Source organism: Carcharodon carcharias, chromosome 9 (genome assembly GCF_017639515.1).
Source record: "Carcharodon carcharias isolate sCarCar2 chromosome 9, sCarCar2.pri, whole genome shotgun sequence".
Lineage (NCBI taxonomy): Eukaryota > Metazoa > Chordata > Chondrichthyes > Lamniformes > Lamnidae > Carcharodon > Carcharodon carcharias.
The window spans coordinates 26241049-26266001 of record NC_054475.1 but is presented as its reverse complement, the minus strand read 5'-3'; the positions used below and the strand labels follow the sequence as shown (position 1 = coordinate 26266001).

At 42.9% G+C, this 24953-nt stretch overlaps 1 protein-coding gene across 2 annotated transcripts in view; it reads right to left on the bottom strand.

Annotated features, from left to right (window-relative positions):
- LOC121281936 (semaphorin-3D-like) overlaps positions 1–18818 on the bottom strand; it is a 133421-nt gene extending 114603 nt beyond the window's left edge. For both annotated transcript variants that reach the window (XM_041195165.1, XM_041195166.1), the window contains exon 1: positions 18581–18818. In XM_041195165.1, coding sequence (XP_041051099.1) covers positions 18581–18722 — 142 coding nt within the window. In that variant the 5' untranslated portion in view covers positions 18723–18818. The remainder of the gene's footprint in view (positions 1–18580) is intronic.
- Between the last annotated feature and the right edge of the window lie 6135 nt (positions 18819–24953).

Below are 24953 nucleotides of genomic sequence, written 5' to 3'. Positions count from 1 at the left end.
AACATGATCCCCTATAGCAGTGCAGACACACATATCAGGCAACTTAGAACCAGCAATTTAGAACCATCAAATTCTCAGACGTGCTCCAAGTGGGACCTTGCTCTAACAATATGCAATATTAAGACCATTCCTTGTTGAGCAGCTTTAGAGATTTACAGCAAAAAAGTTTCATCTTCAACTCTGGGGCCTTTATACTTGCAACTCGAAAAGATTTGTGTATCTGCTATCAAGAATCAAGCCTCAGGTGCTGTTTGCAGCTATTTATATTTACATTGTCATAATTATATGTGCATATGTGATGTTAATCTTTCATTTCATTGGCTGATCAAACATATATTGAACTGTTTCAAAAAGGTTTTTTAAAAAAGCAAGCAAAGACACTGGATGGAATTGTCCCAGATTTGCACTAAGTATGGCAGCGGGTGGGTAAAAGACATTTGACCCGCTGGCTGCGATGGCGGGTTTTCACGCTGTATCCTTGTTGCTTCAAATATATTCACAGCAGTAAATAGATGATTGAGAATATATTTACATACAGGGTATGCGCCTAAAGGGAGAGTTATACCAGGTTTCCTGACTTGCCTCATGTTTAAATATTTGTCCTAACATGTCATTATTAAATCGGCATGACTTAAGCATTCCCGGGAAACATGCCGTTTCCATGGCAAGCGGGATCTCACTCACCTGCCACGCCATCACCTTGCCGCTTCATCATGCTGGATGCCATGTTTAAATGCCAGCCGTGTGCACACACTCCAGTGCTTCCGGCCCTAGACTGCTGCAGGGAAGATGTCATCGAAAGGCAAATAGAATGCAGCCCCCAGGTTTAGCGATGCGTTGCTGGGATGTCTTTTGGATGCCGTGGAGGCCTGCTGCAATGTCCTCTACCCCTGTTCTGGCTGCAGGATGGGCAGCGGTGTGACAAACCAGGCTTGGAGGCGGTGGCAGCTGTGAAGCGCCAATGCCCTTCAAAAGAGGATAGCCACCTACTGCCGGAAGAGGACCTCCTCCATTCCGCCAGGGTAAGTTACTCTTCTCATCACTTTCAACTCACACACTCACAAACCCATCATACATCCACATGGATCTCACTCACTGCCAGTTCAAGAGGTGTCACTATTCACTCTCTCTCACACACATCTTCATTGTCCTCATCCCATCTATGGGACCACTCACTACCCACACAGGCCAGGCAGACTTATCATCTGGCCTGGCAGACGTCCTGCTCACACTCTCTCCATCTCCAAACATGCAGGACAAGCTGGCACACAAGAGAGAGAGAGGTCGTAGATGGTGAATGAATGCCTGAAATCCAGGTCCTTGCAGACTTTGAAAACAGAGCTATCCAGATGGCTGGCAACAATCTGGACTGATCTTGTGCTGATGGTGAGGTTGGCGGTGCTATGCCAAGTGAGGGTCCAGCAGTGCAACGTACATCAGATAACCATGCTGTGAGTGATGTGTCCTCTTTCACAAGCCATGGCCATGCACTAATTATCTCCCATTGCTTCTGCAGGCACATCTGGAAAACAGCTGACAGAGTCCATGACCCATGGCCTCCAATCAAGCCCCGAAGAAACCTCTGAAGAGGATTCTGAAGGTACTCCCCTGAAGTCCCGACACAGAGCTCACCCACACCATCCACCAGTGCAGAGACAAATACCTCAGTGGGACCTAGCTTTAGAATAGCCTCGGGATCACAATCTGGTGAGCACATCGCACTGTCTGATCCACAGCAAGTGGAGGCAGGACCTTCCCAGATGCCAGGCACTTGGAGGCCCGCTGGAAGCCGGAAATCTTCTGAGTCTGAGTCGGATGACGAGCCCCTGCACTCGATATTGTCATAGTTGCTGGAGCTGCAAAGGCAAGCTCGGGAACATCAGGAAGGGATGTCCGCTGCACTCCTCAGATTGCAAGGCACGATGGAGGAGTCTGTCCGCCTTCTGGCTGAGGTGATAGCGCCAGCGTTGCAATGCACCGAGGTCAACACTGGTAGGATGTTAGCTGCCATGGAGACCTTGGTCCAGGACACCTCTCCTGCACTGCTGCGGGGGCTCAACTCCATCACTGATGCTGTAGTTGGTTTCCAACAGTGTGTATGCGAGAGGGGTGCAGGAAAGCTCAATCTCACTCCAGCTACCCCTGCTGCTCACAGAGTCAGCCTGGTGCCCCTGAGCACCCATAGGGAGGAGGATCAGCAAGTGCACATACTGGGACCATCCATCCAGGTGACTCCGAGAGTGTCCGGCCCATCCAACTCACCTCTTCCTTGACCTCAGCAGCTCCAGCTCCACAGGCTGAGGAGAGTGCCACTGTCACACAGTGCTGCAATCTGAGGCTGCCGCGCGGGTGTCACCAACCATAGCCTTTGTCCCGAGGAGTCTTCCTTGCAGCTTCTGTGGACCCTGGAAGACTCCAGGGATCTGAGACTAATTGAGGATGTAGGTGTCTTGCATGCTCCCTGGAGACCGTGCACACACCTGCAGGATGAGGTCCTGGTGATCGCACACCAGCTGCACATTCAGCGAATGAAACCTCTTGCCATTAATGTGGACCACCGTGTGTTGTGATGGAGATCTGAGCACCACAAGTGCAGTCGATTGCACCCTGCACCTGTGGGAAACACAAGATCTAGGTGAATCCAATCACTCTTCCATCCTGGCTGCCCTGGTCCTGGATGAAATGCACAAAGTTGTGTGCCCTCACAAAGATGGCATCCATGACCTCGGATGCATTTGTGGGTGGAGGCTCATGAGATCCCACACAGGTCACCTGTGGAGCCCTGAAAGGAGCCACTCAAGTAACAATTGAGCGCCATGGTCACTCACGGCCAATGGCAGTGGGTGCCCTCCATGTCCCCGGGGCACCAAATCCTGCAGTAGCTGGCAGATGTGACCGACCAGTTTCCTAGACATGTGAAGTCTTTGGCGATACTTGTTCTCGGTCATTTGCAGGAATGAAAGGCAGCGTCTATAGATCTTGGGTGTCGCTAGGTGATGGCCTGCAATGGCTCACTGTGGGTCTTGGGCAGCGTGTGCTGGATCCCCAGCTGCCCCTTCTTCCTGAGGTTGCTGCCCCTGCCTCTGCACAGCCAGGAGCTTCTGTCGCTCTCTCCTTCATCGCCTTTGCGTTCGGTAGCCCATCAGGCATACAGCTAGTTCACCAGACTCCATCGTCCCGATGTACTCCTCCTCCAGGATGAAAGAGAGACACATGGTTAGCATGGGTGTACTAATAAACTATCCTGGTTAAGTATGACGGCTCCTTGACGCTTCCCGGAGAATGCTGGCTGCCATCTGAATGGCCAGAGATTAGTGCGCTGCCTGGCTGCCCTGTTAGCCTGAACCATGGGGGAGACTGGTCCAAGCTGGGATGCTGCCATTGCAAAGGGCTGTAAGCTCCTCGAACAGTGACTTCTACGTGGCCAGCTTTAGTGAGGAGATTGTACAATGTGCGCAGTCGTCCAACTGTTCTGCAGTCCACTAAAATGCTCATGAATTTGCCGTCTGTGCTGGTGGGGGTGGTGGGGGGGAGAGCGAGGGGGCAAAGATCTAGAGCACTTGGTGGCACTTTGATGCCTCTGCATTGCTTGAGTGGAAAGATAAGCCAGGAGCCCAACCCCAATCATATCACTGTGGCTGCGCCTGAACTGTCTCAGTTGCAGAGGAATAGTCACTTTATACAGGTTTCTCTAATGCATCGCCACTTCCCTCGCCCACCCTACCCACCCTACCACCCCTCCCCACCCCAAATGCTTGTACGCTATATTCAATGGCAGGGCTGCCCTTAACCCCAGTGCCCCTGAAGCTTGAGTTCCAACAGGCGACTCTGGTGAGTGCTGCAAAACGTTACTGTGTACTCACCTCAGAGTTCCCCTCAAAGTGCAGTCGGCAAGTGTATGCCTTTTATGTGCTGTTGTGAAATGGCACTTTTTGAAGAAGCATAGGGAGTTCTCCCATTGTCCTGACCAACATTTATCCTTCCACTGATATAATCAAAAACAGATTATCTGGTCATTTATTTCAGTGCTGTTTGTGAGATTTTGAGTCCCTTGAACCAGCAGTGTGTGAGGGCCCTATGGTTGTGTGATGGGTTTGAGAGTGTGCAAGTTGAGAGTGATGAAAAGAGTGACTTACCCTGGCGGAAATGGGTGGCTGTCCTCTTTTGAAGGGCGTTGGCACTGACCACCACTGTCACCGCCTCCCAAGCTGGGTTATTGCTGTTACTGCCCATCCTGCGACCAGAGCAGGAGTAGAGGACATCCCGGTGGGCCTCCACAGCATCCAAAAGGCGCTCAAGGGATGCATTGCTGAACCTGGGGGCTGCAGTTTCTTCAGTTTCAGGGCCATGTCTTCCGTGCAGCTAGCGATGGTCTTAAAGCATTGAGATGTGTGCTTGTGGCTGGAGTTTAAATATGGCGCCTGGCATGATACAGTGACGGGCTGATGGTGGGCGGGCGAATGAGAGCCCACCTGCCATGGAAACAGCGTGTTTCCCAGGAACGCATAAATAATGAGGTGGATTTGGAATGATAAGGCATGAAAACCCACCATCGCGGCCGACGGGCAAAATGTCGTTTTACCCACCTGCTACTGCACTTAGTGCAAATCTGGGACGATTCCACCTATACTGCTGCCTCTGGCCAGAGGAAAGAGACAGTGCTTGGCTGTCTTTACAAACCTGTGTAAAGTTACACTCACCAGGTAGATACCAGCACTGTCATCTCTACAATATTTAAAAGATTAAAAATGGAATGTTACAAATTTTTGATTCACCGGAGTTCTTTAAACTTGACCCTACGCTGGGTTGTAATTAGGCTACCCCCTGGAAAAGATCAGCAAACTTGCCCAAGTGCACTTCAAGTGACTTCACTTTTGAATTCCACTGTCTATAATAAAATTAGTTTCCATCCACATAAATGTGAAATATAACAAACTTTATATTGAGCAATAATCTTGGTTCCTCAGACAGAGCATTTGTATTGAATACATGTTTTGATTAAGAGCTTCTCTTTTCCCAGACTGAATTGTTAAATCAATTATTTAATTATTATAAATTATGAAGAAGTGATATTATAAAGATTTGCCAACATGTACTATAATTTTGATCTACAATTGCTAAACATCTTGATGCAAGAACCCAATCCCTTGGTAAAGTGGTCTGTATTAAGATCTTAATATAACTTAATACAATCTGCAGCTGATTTTATTCAGATTGGGTGCACATTACTGTTTGAATTTTGTTCTCATTTTAAAAAATATGTTCAATTCATGAAACAATATGTTCTTACAAAGTGATGTTTTAAAAACAAAGGTCTATTTTTCATTTCCCCAAGGGTCAGTTTAGAGATTTTTTGTCTAATTAATTTTCAGAATGGGGTGTCAGAACCAACATATTATTACCCAGGTTGGTGGCCTTTGATTGGATATTCTCAGCACATATCCATCACAAATATTTAGATATTCACTTGCATTGCCATGGCCTCCAGTGCTATGGGCCAAGTGCTGGAAAATGGAGTTAGTGTAGTCAGGTCTTTGCTGACTGGCGTGGACAAGATGGGCCACATGGCCTCCTTCTGTGCTGTAGATGTCAATATGAGTCTATAAATGTAACTATTTTAAAGTAAAAATGTACATCCTTTTTTTGTGTGTTTCTCAGTTTTATCTATTGATTTTTCTTTTTCTTTTGGGGACTAAATAGCGCATGAGGTAAAACTTCCAAAAAAATTCAGTAAAGAAGACTTTGTTGACCTGAATCAGATCAGAACGCAATATTACCTTCATTTTGTGATTTTTATTAAGCCAGTAGGTATACACCCCTTTCTGCTACACACATGCTGTGCCTCTGTCCCACCCCCTCTTTCTCTCACTATGTTACTCTTCTTGATCTTAAACTTTGAGCAAAAATCCAGAACATATAAAGTAGTGCTACTCCAATGACTTCTAGATGCTACCGACTGCTGCCTTTTATGCCAATGTCCCCAAAATAAGTATGCAATATAGATCTCTTATAATTCTCCATTCCCTAGATCATTAAACAGCCAATCAGTGCACTGTACAAGTTGCTCCCTCACATCCCATACCTTTATGGAGCTGATCTGTATACCAGTCTGTTATTTTCCTACTCCCAGATCCCCAAGAGGTTGATCAGTGCCCTGTATAGGAGATTTTTTTTTAGACTTGCTTTCAGTATTATAGAGTGAATGACATAATCAGGCAGGATTAAACCACAAAAAGACAATCAGCCAATCAGTTGCTAGACATGTGCAACAATAATTGGTTGAGCTGCCCAGCCAAAGTTCACAGATATTTTTTTATTTTTCTTTAAAAGTAAGAATTGCATTTAAACAACACTTTTCATGACCTCAGGATGTCTCAACTTGCTTTGCCGCCAAAGAAGTGTTTTTGGAAAGTAGGCACCACTCGTGCACTGCAGGAAACACAGCAGCCAGTTAGCACCCTGAAGGACCCCACAAATTGCAAGGTGATAACGACCAGATAATCTGTTTTAGTAATGTTAGTTATGGGACAAATATTGGCCAGGATATAAAACAAAGTGAAACTTAAAAGACTAAATTATAAATGATTCTTGGTGCCCACAAAACACTCCTGTCCTTGCAGTGCCCACTGGGTCTTGGAAGGCCTAAAGCATATTTTGGCACCTGAGATTGAAAGGATAAATCAGAGCTGTGCAGCAAAATTTTACAGTTGCCTTAAACAAGTCCTAATTCCTCCTCTGTTGTTTAGTTATTAACTCTCCTTGTAAATATGTAAGGAACAACATGACCTGCATGGCTTGTACCCAGCCACCAGAACACACAATCACTGTAAATGACTTACCTCCCTACTTCTGAGAAGAAACGTCTCAGCCTTTGTTCATTTGTGCCTGGTCAAAATCTTGAGCTACTGATGTGAATTAATTGTCACCTCAAACAGCCTGAATCAATACCCTAACATTTTTTGGAACAGTAATGACACCAAACCACCTATTTTATAAAACAAGCACTGTTATGATCCCAGCTCATGTTACAATTGGACAAGCCCAATCCTAGGGTGGAACCTGGCTTGATAGATCCTAACTTTATTTTTTTGTTAGATACATGGAGAGTGGCTACTGAACAGAGTCACTGGTTCTCTCTTCAACTGCCCCCAGACTTTTGTCGCACCGTGAGCCAACTGGTCTCACTGAATACACCCAGATACACATACAAATTACTTAAGCTATCTCTACTTCCTAACGGTGTAAAATTCTTTGTTCAACCCTAAGTACTTAAGCCCATGACCAAAACTATTCTATTTTTATCTACAGAATCAATTTGTGTTTTCAATGTCTGCATTGGATCACATAAAGTGGATCTCAAAAGCAAGGTTATTGGCCTATAGGCTGTAAGTCAATATACATGGACATTCATATGGTGGCATTAACGTTTTTGAGCACAAAACCTATCATGCTTTTCCAAGGTATCATATATGAGGTTGAAGCTTACACACTGGCACTTTGTTTTCAGTATGGCTTATGGGGAGAGAATTCAGAAATCTGGAGTGCAAGGGGACTTGGGAGTCCTAGTCCAGGATTCCCTTAAGGTTAACTTGAAGGTTGAGTCAGTAGTTAAGAAGGCAAATGCAATGTTGGCATTTATTTGAGAGGACTAGAATATAAAAGCAGGGATGTGCTGCTGAGGCTTTATAAGGCTCTGGTCAGACCACATTTAGAATATTGTGAGCAATTTTGGGCCCCGTACCTCAGGAAGGATGTTCTGGCCCTGGAGAGGGTCCAAAGGAGGTTCATGAGAATGATCCCAGGAATGAAAGGCTTAACATATGAGGAACGTTTGAGGACTCTGGGTCTATACTCGATGCAGTTTAGGAGGATGAGGGGGGATCTGATTGAAACTTACAGAATACTGAAAGGCCTGCATAGAGTGGACGTGCGGAAGATGTTTCCATTAGTAGGAGAGACTAGGACCTGAGGGCACAGCCTCAGAGTAAAGGGAAGACCTTTTAGAACAGAGATGAGGAGAAACTTCTTTAGCCAGCGAGTGGTGAATCTATGGAATTCACTGCCACAGAAGGCTGTGGAGGCCAGGTCATTGAGTGTATTTAAGAGCGAGATAGATAGGTTCTTGATTGGTAAGGGGATCAAAGGTTATGGGGAGAAGGCGGGAGAATGGGATTGAGAAACTTATCAGCCATGATTGAATGGCGGAGCAGACTCGATGGGCCAAATGGCCTAATTTCTGCTCCTATGTCTTATGGTCTTATGATCTAATAACATTCAACAATACAGCTTTTTGAATGTTATTCTGAATCAAATGCATTAATGGTCCATATGTTTGTCATTCAGGTGTCCTTAGTCATCATGGGATGACACTGGAGTAACCTTTCCTGTTAGCTCAGCTCATGAAATAGGCCTGGGTGATGGGCAGCATACTAGGGTTCCGAGAGTGGCAAGGTACAAGGCTGCATCTATAATTCCCAAGACAGGAAATTCCTGATTTTGAATATTATACCTGTATCAGGTTGAGGCGTCATGTGTTTTCATGATTTTTGAAGTTGATGGGAAATAAAATTATACAAAAGTAAGGATTTACTAATTAGTAGTAGGAGTAGGCCATTTGGTCCCTCTAGCCTGCTCTGCCATTTGATAATATCATGGCTGATCTTATTGTGGCCTCAACCTTACTTTCCTGTCTACCCCTTATACCATTTGACTCCCTTGTCAATCAAGAATCTAACTCAGCCTTAAAATTATTCAATGACTGTGCCTCCACTGCTCTCTGAGGAAGAGAATGCCACAGAACACAACCCTTTGAGAGAAAAAATCTCTCCTCGTCTCCATCTTAAATGGGAAACCCCTTATTTTTTAAACTATGTCTCCTAGGTCTAGTCTCACCCACAAGGGGAAACATCCTCAGCATCCACCCTGTCAATTTCCCCCATGGTCTTATACGTTTCAATAAGATTGCCTCTCATTCTTCTAAACTCCAATGGATACAGGCCCAACCTGTTCAACCTTTCCTCATAAGATAACCCCTTCATCAAATTAGTCGAATGAACCTTTGCCGGACTGCTTCTAATGCTCTAAGTTATCTAGCAAGGAGACCAAAACTAGATAGTACTCCAGATGTGGTCTCACAAATACTCGAAACAATTGCAGCAAAACTTCTCTACTTCTATATTGCATTCCCTTTACAATAAGCAACATTCTATTTTCCCTCCTAATCAATTGCTGTACTTGCATACTAACTTCTTGTGATTCATGAACCAGGATATCCAGCTCTGAAGAAGAGTCATACAGACTCGAAATGTTAACTCCATTTCTCTCTCCACAGATGCTGAGTCTTTGCAGCATTTTCTGTTTTTATCACCCAGATCACTCTCTTCCAGTTAGTTTTGCAACCATTCTCCATTTAAATAATATACGATTTTTGTATTCTTCCTGCCATAAAGTGGCAGAGTTCACGTTTTCCCACATTATACTCCACCTGCCGTTTTTTTGTTGCCCACTCACTTAATCTAAATGCCGCTGTAAATTCTTGGGCCCAGATTTTAGTCCCTGAGTCGGGTTTGCCATGTTGGGAGATTTCCCGGATTGGCAAACATGACCTTTAAAAATGTCTGCCTGCAAGTCAGATTTTAGGTTGGGTGGGGGAGGGGGTGGGCTGAATAGGAGTTGGGGTGGGCAACCCTGGAATTAATGTGTCAGCTGCTGGGTGCGGAGGCAGACTTGGCACAAGGCCTGCCTCTGTGCTCCAGCACTGTTTAAATAAGTAAAAATTAATAATAAAAAAATCTCTCCAGCTCACATCCTCTTGCCCCCTTAACCATCACAAACTGCCCATGCCCCATTCATGCCAACCCATGCCAGTCCATGCCCCTATGCCAACAGAGTGCTCCTCTACCCACCCCTTACCCCCATACAAACTTAAAGCCTCTCTACCCATGCCCATTGCCCCATACCCATGCCAGTTTAGTGCCAACTCATACCAACCCATGCACCCCAACAAACCACACTTTGCCCTTAGCCCTCCATACCAACTCACCTATTATCCTTGGACAGCACCTTGAAAGCTTTGACACTTCCTGGATAGCTTTGACAGGTTTGACAGATGGACAGCTCTTTAACAGTTACTTGACAGCCGGACAGTTCTTTGGCAGCTGGACAGCTCTTTAACAATTGCTTGACAGCCGGACAGTTCTTTGGCAGCTGGACAGCTCTTTAACAGTTGCTTGACAGCCGGACAGTTCTTTGGCAGCTGGACAGCTCTTTAACAGTTCCTTGATAGCTGGGTAGTTCCTTGCAGATTGACAGCTCTTTGACAGCTTGAACAGTTTCAATGAGTTTGTGTGTAAAAGCAATCCCAAAGGTTGCCTCACCATCCCCAAAGGGTGCCTTACCTCTCCCAAACATGTCTGGGGCCCTACCCAAAGGGATTCCTTACCTTTCCAAAGGGGAACCTTGGCTATCCAAATTCATCCACCAAGTTCAGGCCTCCTCTTACCTGTTCTAACCTGCATGCTTCGGATTCCATGCTCTTGTTCTTCCAAAATCCCACTTCAGCAGAGGCAGCTGGTGATTTAAATGGCCATCTGCCTCTGCGAATCACGATGTGCAAACCCCAGCCTGACCCCAGTCCCACCCCTGCAAAGATAGGAAGTGCTGGGTTCAGGGGCAGGGCTTAGAAATTTGGCTATTTCCAGGATTTTCACCATGACAGAGAGCCTCTCCGGACCTTTATGTCCTCCCCAGAAGTTACTTCCCTACCTATCTTAGTGTCATATGCAAACTTAGCAAGCACACATTTGGTTCCCTCATTCAAGCAATTTACATAGCTTCTAAATATTTGAGGCCCCATCACTGGTTACAGCTTGCCAAACCAAAAATGACCCATTTGTCTTACTCTCTGTTTCCTGTTAGCCAACCAATCCTCCAGCCACGAATATATAACCCACTACACCATGAGCTCTAATTTTTCATAGCAACCTTTGATGTGGAAACCTTATCAAATGTCTTTTGAATATCCACATATACCACAACTTTAAGTTCTCCTTTATCCACTTCACTTGTAACTTCGTCAAAGAACTGTAATAAATTAGTCAAATATAATTTCGCCTTCCCAAAACCATGTTGACCCTGCCCAATTGCATTAAGATTTTCTAAGTGTCCTGCTATAACTCCCTTAGTAACAGATTTTAGCATTTTCCTTGTGACAGATGTTAGGCTAACTGGCCTGTAGTTACCTGCTTTCTGTCTCCCTCCTTTCTTAAATAGAGGAGTTATATTTGCTAATTTCCAATCTAATGGGACCTTTCCAGAATCAAGGGAATGTTGGAAAATTAAAACCAATGCATCTACAATCTCTGCAGCCATTTCTTTTAGGACACTAAGATGGAGTCCTTTAGGTACTGGTGACTTGTCTGCTTTTAGTTCTAATATTTTTTTAATACCCATTCCCTGCTGACTGTAATTGCTTTAAGTCCGTCCTCCCCCCTTTCACTCTTGATTACCAAGCATTTCTGGGATTTATTTGTGTCTTCTACAGTGAAGACAGACATAAAATATCTGTTCAATGCTCCTGCCATTTCCTTACTTCCCATTACTAATTCCCCAGGTCACTCACTCTCTAGGAGACATGCCATTTATAAATGCTTGTAAAAACTCTTGCTATGTTTTTAAAAAATTCTAGCTAGCTTTCCCTCATACTCTAATTCCTCCCTCCTCATAAATTTCTTGTCATTCTGTGTTGTTTTTCAAATAATGTCCAATTTTCTGGCCTACCATTAATCTTTGCAGAATTGTATGCCTTTTCTTTCAATTCAATACTGCTTTTAACCTCATGTTAGGCACATATGGTGCGATCGTCTCCTGGAGTCTCACTCGAATGTATCTTTGCTGAACATTATGAAATATCTCCTTAAATGTCTGCCACTGCATTTTTACTGACCTACCCCTTAACCTAGTTTCCCAGTGCACCTGAACCAGCTCTGAGTTCATACCCTTGTAATTTCTTTTATTTAAGTTTAAAACATTAGTTTTAGACCCAATCTTCTCTTCCTCAAATTGAATGCAAAATTTAATCATGTTATGAGCACTGCTGCCTAGTGGCTCCTATACTATGAGATCATTAATTAATCCTGCCTCATTGCACACTACCAGGTTGAGAATAACCTGCTCTTTGTTGCTCAAGAATGTGCTACTCTAAGAAATTGTCCTGAAAACACTCTATGAACTCATCTTCCAGGTGACCTTTGCTGATCTGATTCATTCAATCTATATGTAGATTAAAATCACCCATGATAATTACATCACTTTAAGCCATTGTTGCAATCTCCCAGTAGTTGATAATTGAATGACATTGATAGAGACCTAGAAAAAATATTCCTTGCCTTTTTAAAGAAATAGGAATTTAAATTAGTTTCCCTATATTTGCTGAAAGGCTATTTCAGTTTGAGTCCTACTAGTTCACTGTAGCTAAAACACCACCCAAAACTGAGTGAAATGTTAAATAAATGTCCAGGAACATTTCTTTTGCTTCTCCCTCCCCTCCCTCCTCTGCCCCCTCTTCAACTCTCTTGAATGCAGTAATTTCTTGGTGTGCTATGCTAGGGACTCATTGCTTTCTGATATTTACAACCCTCTGTGGTTTCATTCACAACTACACACACAAGGTGGAACTTGTCAGTTTGAAGTATACGTTGGGAGGCAGGGGTGGTGAGAGTGATTTCTGATCGAGGGTGGGATGGCTGCCACACATAATCTCACACTGGTCAGCTCATTAGATACACATGTGTGAGGGGCACTGTGAATCTTGTGGCAGGGGCAATCAGGAAGTCGATGCCCCAGCCGCTTCCTCCTTAGCTGGACCATAGCCAGTGGAAGTGCTGGGCTGCCTAGAGCCAGTAGCATGTATGACTGAGGTGAACTATGAACAAATTGCTGTGATCCTTCTAGTTAGCTTATTCTTTGAAGCTGTCCCTCTGGCCCTGAGCATTTCAGCCAATGGGAAACTCTGTAGCTAACATCTGTCAACCCTGGTCTCCCCCCATCCCACCACGGTGGTCCCACCTGGAGGACCACAGAAGAGAACTCCTCTCATTCACACACCCATGTGCATGATGACTGCAGCATTGACTGGAATAATTAAAGCCATGTCCGTGCACCCTCCTTCAAATACTATTGGACTTTCCTCCGTCGCCCTTGAGGCACATTCGAGAGATTCTTGTCTTGCCATCATAGGTGTACCACCCACCCCATTATCAGCTGTGGCCATCTATCCAGCACCACTGAGGTTTTAAATCAACACACTGTTGTTGTTACAATTGCCATGCCCACTTTGACCCTTCCCATTATCTACACCACCTTTTTTGTCCATTTCTGTGACCCTCCCCATGAGACCATCCGCTACCCAACTATGACCTTGGACCTGTCACCCTAATGCATCCCACCACCCACTCTCACTGTGACTGTTCCCTCCACTGCCCAGTACCCTCAGTTCAAACCCCAGGATTCCACCATAGATAGCTCCATCCATGAACTTTAGGAGGATCTTTCTCCCGCCATCTCCCCCCACCCATTCACAGGACCCCCACACCCAACAGGCAAGGCTGTTCCTTCCCTCCCACAACCCTCCACCCTCACCTTCCCTCCCTGGCCCTGTCCCCGCCCGGACTTCCTTCCTCCCTCAGCTAACCTCCCTGCCCCATGCCCCTTAGACTGCCACCACCTCATTGAACAACAGTCCCCGAAGAGGGAAAAAAGCAGTGACTACTCACTCCAACACCAACTATTTCACCTGCTGCACACCACTTATATACAGTTGTAAACCTGTTGCTCACAAACCGATAACTTAATTGGGAAGGAGAACTTCACTCTCGCGAGCTGGTCTTTAAGGAGTACGCATGACATGCAGATGTATGCAAATGCACTTCGTGGGAAGATCTACACGCTTTGAAACTTCCTTGAACTTAATTGTAAAAGTTCATCCTGCTGCCGGGAAGCTCATTCTTGGCTTCCCACTCAATTAAGTTCCTCCGCCCATCTTGCACAGGAGCAGCACAAGATTCCACGCACAGTCATCAGCAATATTTATCACCAGGAATAGGAGTCCAAAGTGATTATTCTTTCCCATTCTACAAAGATTGGGGCTAATTATAGTGCCCTGCTGTCATCCTGCCTTAGACCAACTAACACATCAGAGATGAAAACGCCAAAGCCATTATATGAACAGACGAGGGGTCAGGTCAAGAATTGGTGGCTTACTAAAAGTACATACTCATTTCATGGCCAACATAATAACTCAGCGGCTCTGGTAAATGATGTGGGCACTGCTTATTTGTGGATTTTGCTCTGTAAACCACTGGTTTCCAACATGTGGAACAAAAGTCCTTCTGATAGTGAAATTTGTTCAATTTCTGATTTGCAGTACAGAAGATTGGATCAGGTGAGGGGTTGGGGAAAGGTGTTACCTTAATCGACAATGCTTGAAAAACTTAGTCACCGTTTCAGGACTAGTTTCATCATTGAAGATCACATGCTTAGATTTGGAAATGCACATCAACCAATTCTGACAAAACCAATAATCAAACACAAATTTTCATCAAAAGCAAAATATTGCTACAAATCTGAAATAAAACCATAACTTTCTTGAAATCACTCAGCAGGTCAGGTAGCATCTGTGGAGAGTAGAAACAGGTAAGGATTGATAAGCTTTTATCAGAATTAGAGAATGTTAGAGATGAATAGTTTCCAAGCAAATACAGAGCCAGCGAAAAGGAGGGAATGGTGGGTTAAACAAAAACAAAAAGAGAAGGGTCTATGATAGGGTGGAAGCTATTTAAAAGTGATTCTGACAGAAGGGGTGGTGGTGCAAGCTAAGGGTACAGACTATCCCTTTAGCCATGTATCCATAAGGGATCCCCAACTCATGCATCAGCCCACGCCTCTGCCATTCCCAATGGCTTTGATGCAACCATCGTCCATTATTAGCATTTTGCCAGATTTTCCATGCTTCCCTCCCCCTTTGTTAATTATTCTGCTGTAACAATTTGTACCTCCTCTAGACCCATCTTTTCTTGCTTTACTCATCCCATTATCACTCCTTTTGGCTTGCACAAGCATCCCTTTTATTACTTAATCAGTCCTGTCCTCCATTTTATCACAGACCTTTATTCTGTTCTTCCACCTCCCCACACCCACCCCATCATCCCCATCTTATCCTGTTGCTCTGTACTTGCTTAAAAATTGTTCAACTCTAATGTCTTACAGATCTGCTGGAAGGTTACCAGCCTGAAATTATCTTTGTTTTACCCTTTCCACAGATGCTGCCTGAGCTGCTGAGCATCTTTCTGCAATTTTGTTTTTATATTATATTTTTGATAGCACAATATGTCAGATAAAAATCCCCTTTTGATGGAATCAAGACCCTTGCTCTCTTCCATATGTCTCTGTTCAGGCATTTACTGAAAAGACACATGAGGAACAGATGTGTGTGCCCTTAAGGACTGTTTTCATGGGAGTTAAGAACAGCTGGAGCATCTTCAGCAAATCTTACACACTGTGCAATAACATTTCCAGAGCCACAATAAAATGTGACAGGAGATATATTATAACAATTGGTACAGATAAAGAAAACAGCTATTCTTCATGAATTACTGCCCACAAATTCTACAATCATTGGTTAAAAAGTCTTGTACAAAAGTAATCAGAATTCGACTACAGGAATATCCCTGCTCTTGCACTTTTACTCGTCACCAGAATACGTAATTATGGAACAGCAAACTGTTATAGACGGCAGTGAAAGATTCTTTGTAATGAATACAGGATTAATTAAGCAATACAGACTAGATTCTGAATTCATTGAAGTTTATAAGATCTTTTTGGTAATTGGTTATTTCCTGGATGAATTTAAAAATAGCCATGATGTTTGATGAAAAAATAAGACAAAGGCAAATTATAAACAACTCCCCAGATGTGAACAGAAAGCAATAATGCCAATCGAAGATCACATATGGCTTTCCCTCAATTAACATAATCCTTCATACTCTGTATGAAGAAAGAAATACCATGTCATGTAAGAAATATGAATGAATAGCTGGCAGCTCTTCAACAACATTAATTCTCAATATGTTTGTAAATAAAATGGCAAGATCAGAGGTTTATTTTTTACCCCCAGTTAATTTAAGAAATGAAATAGGAAAACATTCTGTGGTTAGTGAATTTCATTCTACATTCCATCATATCCAGCAATGATAGGAAGCTGTATGTTTTACAGATGTGCATTGAAAGAGGAGTTGCCTATATTTTGGAAGCAGCAGCAAAATTGCAGCACTTCTTGAGCAAATAGATCACTTAAACCCAGCAAAGCAGAATTGCATTACTACATTCGGCAACCTAATAAATAATGAAATGAATATCTTCGTTCCTCTTTTAAAAAAAAAATTAGGCTGTATATATATATTAGCTAATAGTGTAAACCCTGAAATTCTTCTGTTGTGTCTGATTCTTTATTTCCTTGAAAGGCCACAAGTGCCCCCTGACCTGTCAGTAACAACAGTGCGTTTAAAATTCACGCACATACCTCAAAGTTGTTCCTCTCTCCCGACCTATAACAGATGCCACATGTCTAGTATCTGACAGATACAGAGATTGCATTGCTCTGGATAGTGGATAGAGGAAGAAAATTCTGTTATGCCTTGCAATTAACTGTGATTTGTTACAGCAGCTCTAGCCTTCGAGTAAAATGACACACATGAAATTGAGTATCAAAGATTTCTTTCTTCTGTGCTTAGGGTTTGCAATATCACAAGCCAATGCGCACAGTGTTTATGAAAGGACAAAGTTTACTTGTGCCACACTCAGGTGCAGTCAGAGGGCTGCGACAGCGTTAGCAAGAGCAAATGCTTCCTCGGCATAATTATTGCGGTGACATCTGTTGCTGAGGTGGAGGTCGCTGAGACAAACTGTGGCACTAAATGCTAAGAATGCCCAACAGTGCTATTTTCCAATCATGATTTGTAGTATAAAGAACAAAAGGAATGCTAATCGGATCTGGCTTGGGTCGGAGAGAGAAAGAGAGAGAAAGAAAGAGGGAAAGCAAGAAAGAGGTTAATTTTCAAAGGAGATTTTTTATTTGAAAAGTGGCTCCTATCTTAACCCTGACAGGATTGCAACCTATACATCCATTCTTCTCCCTTAATTTAAAAGAGGAAAAAGCATTTACATTCAAATCAGTCTCTGTTTCTGTTCCCTGATGTTGCAGAGCCCCATAAGCTTCCTAAAGAGGGCATTCACATTTGAGGTTGAGGACAGCTTGTGTTGCAGCACCTTTTGAAGATAAAACATAAAATTGAGCCTGCTAAGCTGTGTGATATATTTCATAAGTTAATTATCAAGCGATCACCATTTCTCAGAAGCAAACTAAAATTCTGATTAACTGATTATTTTTATTCTATGCATCCAGATTGAATGCTAGGTGTAAGTTACAGCTTGTCTTTTAGCTTCCAATCAAAAATGAAGATTATAGTATGAGTTGTAGTTTGTGTAATGAGGTAACACATGCCAAGACATGCATGTGAACAGGGGATTTATTCTCGGGTGCAGCTAAGAACTGAAATATTGCTTCCAAGGTTTAAAAAAAACATAATGCATGCGCACCTTTGCTGCCACAAATTGATAAGCTGTTTCAGGACTTTAGATGGCCATTTTGCAAATAAAAGTAAGTACATTTGATTTAAAATGAAGCTAAGTTCAGCAGCAGCAGTATGTGGAAAGAAAGGTTAAAATTTGGCTTGAGTGTTCTCGTGAGTATGCCAGGTTCAAGTGGGACAAGTGATTGCACAATTTAATGGGCTTGCTTCTCAGGTTGTGTCAGTGTCTCTCTGTCTCCTTTACGCTGCTCACCCTTGCCTTGCGTTCCTTTCTTCTTTCTCTGCCCCAGCGCTCTTGGTGGGCTCACTCTTTATCTCCACTCATTTAGCTCTTGTCCTCCTCCTCACATACCGGCTGGCCACACTCTAATTCGTCATTATGATATGGAGCCATTGACCAGAAAACCAGCATTTTCACTGCTTCTGGAACTTTTTATGCAAAAACAATGCACATCTTGGGCTACATAAGATTAATGTAGAACTTGCAGTATTCATTCCAGGATGTCAGAACATATCAGGTCACTTGACCAAACAACGATCTAATATCTAATCGCAATTGCCTTTCTATTCCAACAGTGATCTAATTAGATGATTTTTGCCGGATTGTTAAAGCTTCTAGATTGAAAACAACTTGATCAGTAAATCACTATTTGGCATTAATAAATTACTAGAACCTCGCAGAAACTTTGAGCTTTATAGAGGGTCGGATCAAACCTTGAGTGGCAAATCAAAAAGATTTTAGGTGAAATTATTATCAAAAACGCTTTCTATTCTATCAAACACAATAATCACTTTCCAATTGCATCTCGGACACGGCTGACTTGCAGAAGTTAATATATTTTTTACTGTGAGGATTATAAGGTTGACACTGATCTTGAAATAACTTAGAGAGATGAAAAAAGACCCTGAAATATGTGATACACTTATACTTTTACCTTTGTACGAGAACTTCAGGCGTGGTTTACTTTGTTTCCAGGCTTCATTCACAGGTAAAAGGAAGAAGAAAATAACACAGCAGCAAACAGTAAACTGTGCAGAAGCAAACTTACTTCTGCAGTCCCTAAATTTACACTCCATGTTATAAGTCTTTGGCTATACACTAGTGCAGCGCAATCCCTCTGTATACTAGCAAGGTCCATACCAATTCAATTCTTCAAAGTTCACTGCTAAAATAGTTCTAAAACTAACTGTAGGAGTGGCGAATTCTCCTGCCAATCAGTCTCCATCAATTTGCATAAATGCTGCAAGGAACAGGCAAGAAAGGAGTGGTTTTGGCACAGGCTAACCAAGCACTCTTTAATTAGAGCCAGCAGTGCTCACATCTGCAGGACAACAGCTGAACACCAGAAAACTTTTAAGCTGCATATCATTAATAAGTAGTGATGATGCACACCAACCATTGTGGGTCTTTTTAAAGGTAGACTTGAGGCTTTTTAACTGAAGCAAATCTTTTAATCAATAATTTATTTCAAAAAGATTAGGTGAAAGTTATATGGGGTGATGACGATGATGACTTACACTGCTTTCTTCTCACCTTTGCACAAGGGCATTTAGACACAAAGAAGACAATAGATTAATAAACACAAGTAACAGCAGTAAAAAAGCAAAAATCTGAAAACTATTCTGAAAATAATAAACCATAATATTAGATTTTAACTGAAACACTAATAGTAATATAAGGATTTTTAGAGTAGGTAAAGATCATTGCCTTTTCCATATTTTCAACACTCCTCTCACAATTTCCCTCAACCTGTTCTCTCCAAAAACACCTGCTTCAATGGCATTACTTTTGTCGTGTTTTCATAAAGATATAAAGCACCAATCACTCATAAGGGATTGTGTAAACACGTTGTGGGTTCACTTATTTAAACTAGGCACATGAGAACACATATACATGGATAGGAAACTTGAAGATAACAACAGCAGAGCTGTGTGTGCTGCTTTCTGCTCACAGGTCAAAGTGAAATTGAGACTGGGCCACATGACACACTTCCCTTCTAGTGATGTCATGCTGCTATCCCTTCAAGACATATTACAGCATCCCTCTTTCTTTTTAAAGATGCTTTCCTCCCTTCCAAATAAGTATGACTATTTACAATACCTGTTGATATTTAGCTATCATTATGTAAATATAGAGGACTGGTGAATCTATGAGTCTCTAAAATATACAGGTAATCTGCTGGGACAACCAGATCTTGTAATGGTAACCTTCTCTGGAGGTTTCTTTATTTGCTCACAGTGATCTGTGGGATTGTCATTCTTGGATGTTGTTCCTGGTTGCATTTGCGACCTTGACCTAGATGCAATAGGACTGTACAGTGGTTGAGAAGCTGGAATGGATCTGATTTGTCCTCGGTTACGCCTCACTATTACACCTTTGTGTCTAATGACTTCATAAGATCTTGCTTCTGAACAAATCCTTGTCACCTCAGCTGGTTGCATATATTGTCTGGAATGCTGAATCTGAACTTATTGTCCCAACTGTAAGCTTGGCAATTCTGTAACTGCATTTTGATTGATCATCTCCTTTTGCAGTTTTGAAAGTTGCTCTCTAGTTTCTGAGAGTAGCTGAATTGGTACACACTGGTCTGTCATGGGTTCTGCCAGTGATGTAATAGTTGCACTTAAAAGTATTGCTCTTATATGCAACATTGCAATGTGTAGAACCTGCTAAGTCTGTCCAAATTTGAGAATTAGGGATTTTGCCTTGTCAATCATTCACTCAGCTAGGCCATTAAATTTATGATAATGAGTAGAAGAAGTAGTGTGATAGATATTCAATTTCTCACACATGTCCTTAAATGCCTTACCAATAAACTGTAGACTGTGATCCATAATGATCCCTTTTGGCACACCAAATAAACTGAAGATAGTGTGCATGACAGTTGTGCTTGATGTCTTGTGCAATTGTTGAATAATGGAGTACATGGTTAAGTAGCCGATGATGGCAATGGAGTTAGTGCCATGGACATGAAAGAGGTTGGATGCAATTTTGGACCAAGGATGGGTAGGAACTTCATGTGGAATCAGTGGTTCTTGTGCTGACTTGGCATATGCTCTTGACATGACTTCAATGTTATTGTTCATACCCAGCCTAAAAACTGTCTCTCATGAGTCTTCTCGTCCAACTCATGCCCATGTGTGAGTGGCAAAGTTGTTGAAGAATATTGGGTTGTAAAGATTCTGGTTTGATAACCTGCTTGTCTTTAAAAATGACTCCTTGGGAGAAGTCTAGCTCATCCTGATAAGGCCAAAATGATTTCACATGCTGAATTGAATCAGGCCATCCTTCGGTGATGGTTTTCCACATTTTCAGTAGTGTGAAATCTTTCGCTGTTTTTTCTTATAGCTGCTAGCATTTGTGTTGCACACAAAGTACCAGATCAAGTGATGGACATGCATTCTCCTGCAAACATAACATTGCTGATCCCTTGAAACTGCCAATTTTGTCAAAACGTTCTGGATATTTCAATGTTAGATTGTGAATTGAAGTGACAGAAATAGTTTTTTGAGTTTGATCTACTGTGTGACATCTGACTGATTCTGTGGATGGTCACTAGTGCAAGATCACGGCTGCCAGTAGACCCGCATTCTCTGGGCCTTTAGCCTCTATGATACAGAACATCTGTGACACCCAGGTGGATTGAATGTACTTGCACTCCAGGACTATAAATTAGTGAACCATTGGATGCCGAAAGTTGCACAGTAGTGGGTTTTGCCGAGACCTTCCATGCCTTTGGATACATGTCTTTTAGAATTCACAGTGGTAGTATGTTGGCATTTGCCCCTGTGTTAATCTTGGCCAATAATGAATAGTTGCCAACTTTTTTAGGACAGATAATTTTAGTCTTGGCAAACACTATGGATGGTGTGATGGTGTCTATGTTTTTCATGAGATTGACAGCATGAGACAAGGGCTCATTGCTCTTTGTTTAATTGTGCACGTCACTGTCATTTTCTGGTTAGTCAATCACCGCATGTATATGTTTCTGATGGGATACCGGATGGACATTCTTATTGCTTTAAGGTTCCCATTGTGTATGGCCTGTTTGGATCAGTGCATGGGTCTTTGTAGCTTAATCAGTCTTTGCTGTAGTGTACAGTCACTGTCATAGGCCCCTTTCTGCCACATGTGTTATAGAATCGAAAAGCTGGGAATTTCTTTGGCACATGCAGAAGGCCACACACACATTCCACATGTCTTGCTAAGTTTGGGTGTTCTAGTGAGTGCATCAACAATTGGGGTTGTGCTTAGGACTTGTAAGCTTCATTGACCTGCAAGGATCGCTTCATACGTACATTCATCCTTGAGTAGCTCTTCAATGCTATACAGTTTGGGCTCGCTAAGCAGATCTTACTTGAATGCTTCCATGGGAGTGGACACAACCACCAACTTAACAATTCTGTCTGCTAGTTCTGTGTTTGAAAAATCCCTTTCAAATACCCTTTACCTGCATCTGCTGATGAAGTGGTCTATGGATTCAGTAGGCTATTGTTGAAATGACATGAACTTTAGTCAATGAATAAGGAAGATTAACCTGATTCTGAATCAGTCTTCCAACGTAACTCTTTCGAGTACAAACCCGTTTCCATCTGTTTCAGATGAAGTTGCATTGTTTCATAGTTTGCCATTGTGAGATTTGAACTCTTGATCTGGGGGTTACAAACCCAGTACCATAACCACTTGGCTATTTAGGCCAAGCAGTCTTCCAATGTAGTCCATTTTGGGGATCATTTAGCCCAACCATCTTCAGCTGCTTCATCAATGACCTTCCTGCCATCATAAGGTCAGTAGTGGGGATGTTTGCTGATGATTGCACAATGTTCAGCACCACTCGCAACTCCTCAGATACGTCCAAATGCAGCAAGGCCTGGGCAACATCCAGGTTTGGGCTGACAAGTGGCAAGTAACATTTGTACCACACAAGTGCCAGGCAATGACCATCTCCAAGAGAGAATCTAACCATCACCCCTTGTCATTCAATGGCATAAGCATCACTGAATCCCCCACTATCAACATCCTAGAGGTTACTATTGACCAGAAACTGAACTGGAATAGCCATATAAATACCTACAAGAGCAGGTCAGAGACTCGGAATCCTGCAATGAGTAACTCACCTCCCGACCTCCCAAAGCTTGTTCACCATCGACAAGTCACAAGTCAGGACGGTGATGCAATATTCTTCCTTTGCCTGAATGAGTGCAGCTCCAACAACATTCAAGAAGATTGACACCATCCAGGACAAAGCAGCCTGTTTGATTGGCACCCCTTCCACACACATTCAATCCCTCCATCACCAACGCACAGTGGCAGCAGTGCGTACCATCTACAAGTTGCACCACCGACACTCAACAAGGCTCCTTAGACAGCACCTTCAGTGGTCATCATGACCACTACCATCTAGAAGGACAAGGGCAGCAGATAAATGGGAACCCTATCACCTGGAAGTTCCCCTCCAAAACACTCATCATCCTGAATTGGAAATATATCACTGTTCCCTCACTGTCGCTGGGTCAAAATCCTGAACTCCCTCCCTAACAGCATTGTGGGTGTACCTACACCACATGGGCTGCAGCAGTTCAAGAAGGCAACTCACAACCACCTTCTCAAGGGTATTTAGGGATGGGCAATATACTCTAGCCTAGCCAGAATGAATGAATAAAAAAAAAGCTCTACTGCTGTTAAGCCTAATGTGTTCAGCTTGCATAGGCTTTCATTCCCAATTGCTAGGTGAATTCTTATGGCTTGTTTGTCTGGTTGAGACACCTGAATCAAGAAACCATAGCTCTGTACACTGTTTAAACATACTGAATTTGGACGGTAGGTCAGCTGCACATCTCAATTCAAACTGGGGAGCTTTGCGGACATTCTGACAATATCCCTTTGACCTTCCTCCGTGTTTTATTCAATTTATTGTTCAGCAACTCCCAAATCCACCCGTTATAATCGCAGCCTTCTCCAATCCAATTTTTACGATGGTTTTGTTTGCTTTTTTTTTTGTTGGAGTCTCCCTCGCTCTCTATTGATCCAGCCCACATCCTGGTCTCTTGCCTTTCCAGACTGAGCTAACCTGGTGCTGGTCCTCTTGACACACTGTCCCACTCACCACAAGGGATCCACCTGCTTACCGACTCTTTATTTAAGCACTGTATCTTCAAAGCTTTTCTGTGCAGCCACCACATTGCAATTTCAACATTCTCTGAAGCTGCAGCTTCATTGCAGTCTGACCAAAATGTTGAGGATCATCTCATGTCATGTAGCATGACCTAAGACGGATCACCATGTCATAGCCGTGCTTAATCTTGCTGCCATGCAGTTTGACCACCATTGAACACCATGTTGTGTTTTGATAATGATATAAAAGGCTCCAATCACTCATACCTGATTGTTTAAACAGGCTGTGGGTTAATTTATTTAAATGAGGCACTTGAGAACACATATGCATGGACAGAAAGCATGAAGACATCAGCAGCAGAGCTTTATGCATGCTGTGCTCTGCTCAGAGGCCAAAGTGACACTGAGACTGGATCACATGACACATTTCCCCTCTCGTGATGGCGTGCTGCTATTCCTTAAAGATATATTACAACATTTTATTGCTAGGTTCTGTACCTTTACACAAAGTTTTAAATTTAAGTGCCCAAAATGGATTGCAGCATTACACATGGAATTGATCTGAAATACACAGTGAAAATAGTTCTTTTCATTTGCACTCAATCCCTCCGTTACTGGGTGTTTCTGTCATTTGCCTCTTTTTAATGTAACCATGTTTTGTGCTGATGATTTAATTGAATTATCCACTGTCATCCTAATGCAGACCCTCACTCAAAGAGAAAGCAGGTTGGATAATCAGACTTGGAGACGCACACATCTGATTCCTAGGTTCTATTGTTTATATAAACATTAAAAATTATCAACTGTAAACCAGAAATGGCATGAATCAGCCATACTGACCTTTGTGCCCTCGTGACTGAATTTCTACCTGAAAATTGTCTGTGTATGGCCACCTCTGTTACCCCTTTTCAAGTTAGTTTTTTATCTGCCCCATGTTGTATCCCATAATCTGTAACTTCTTATCACAGCTATTAATTACCAGTGTAGAACCTTATCAGAAGTTTTCTGAAATCCAAGTAATATCAAATGCATTTTGCCTGTCCACAGCACCAGTAAAGTCTAAGAAACCCCCAGTGGGTTAGCTAGGCATGGCCTTCCTTTCTTGAATCCTTGTTGACCATCCATTAACAAGCTACACTTTTCCCTATGATGATACCATTCAACTATTCGGATATATGGCTTTCAGTAATCTA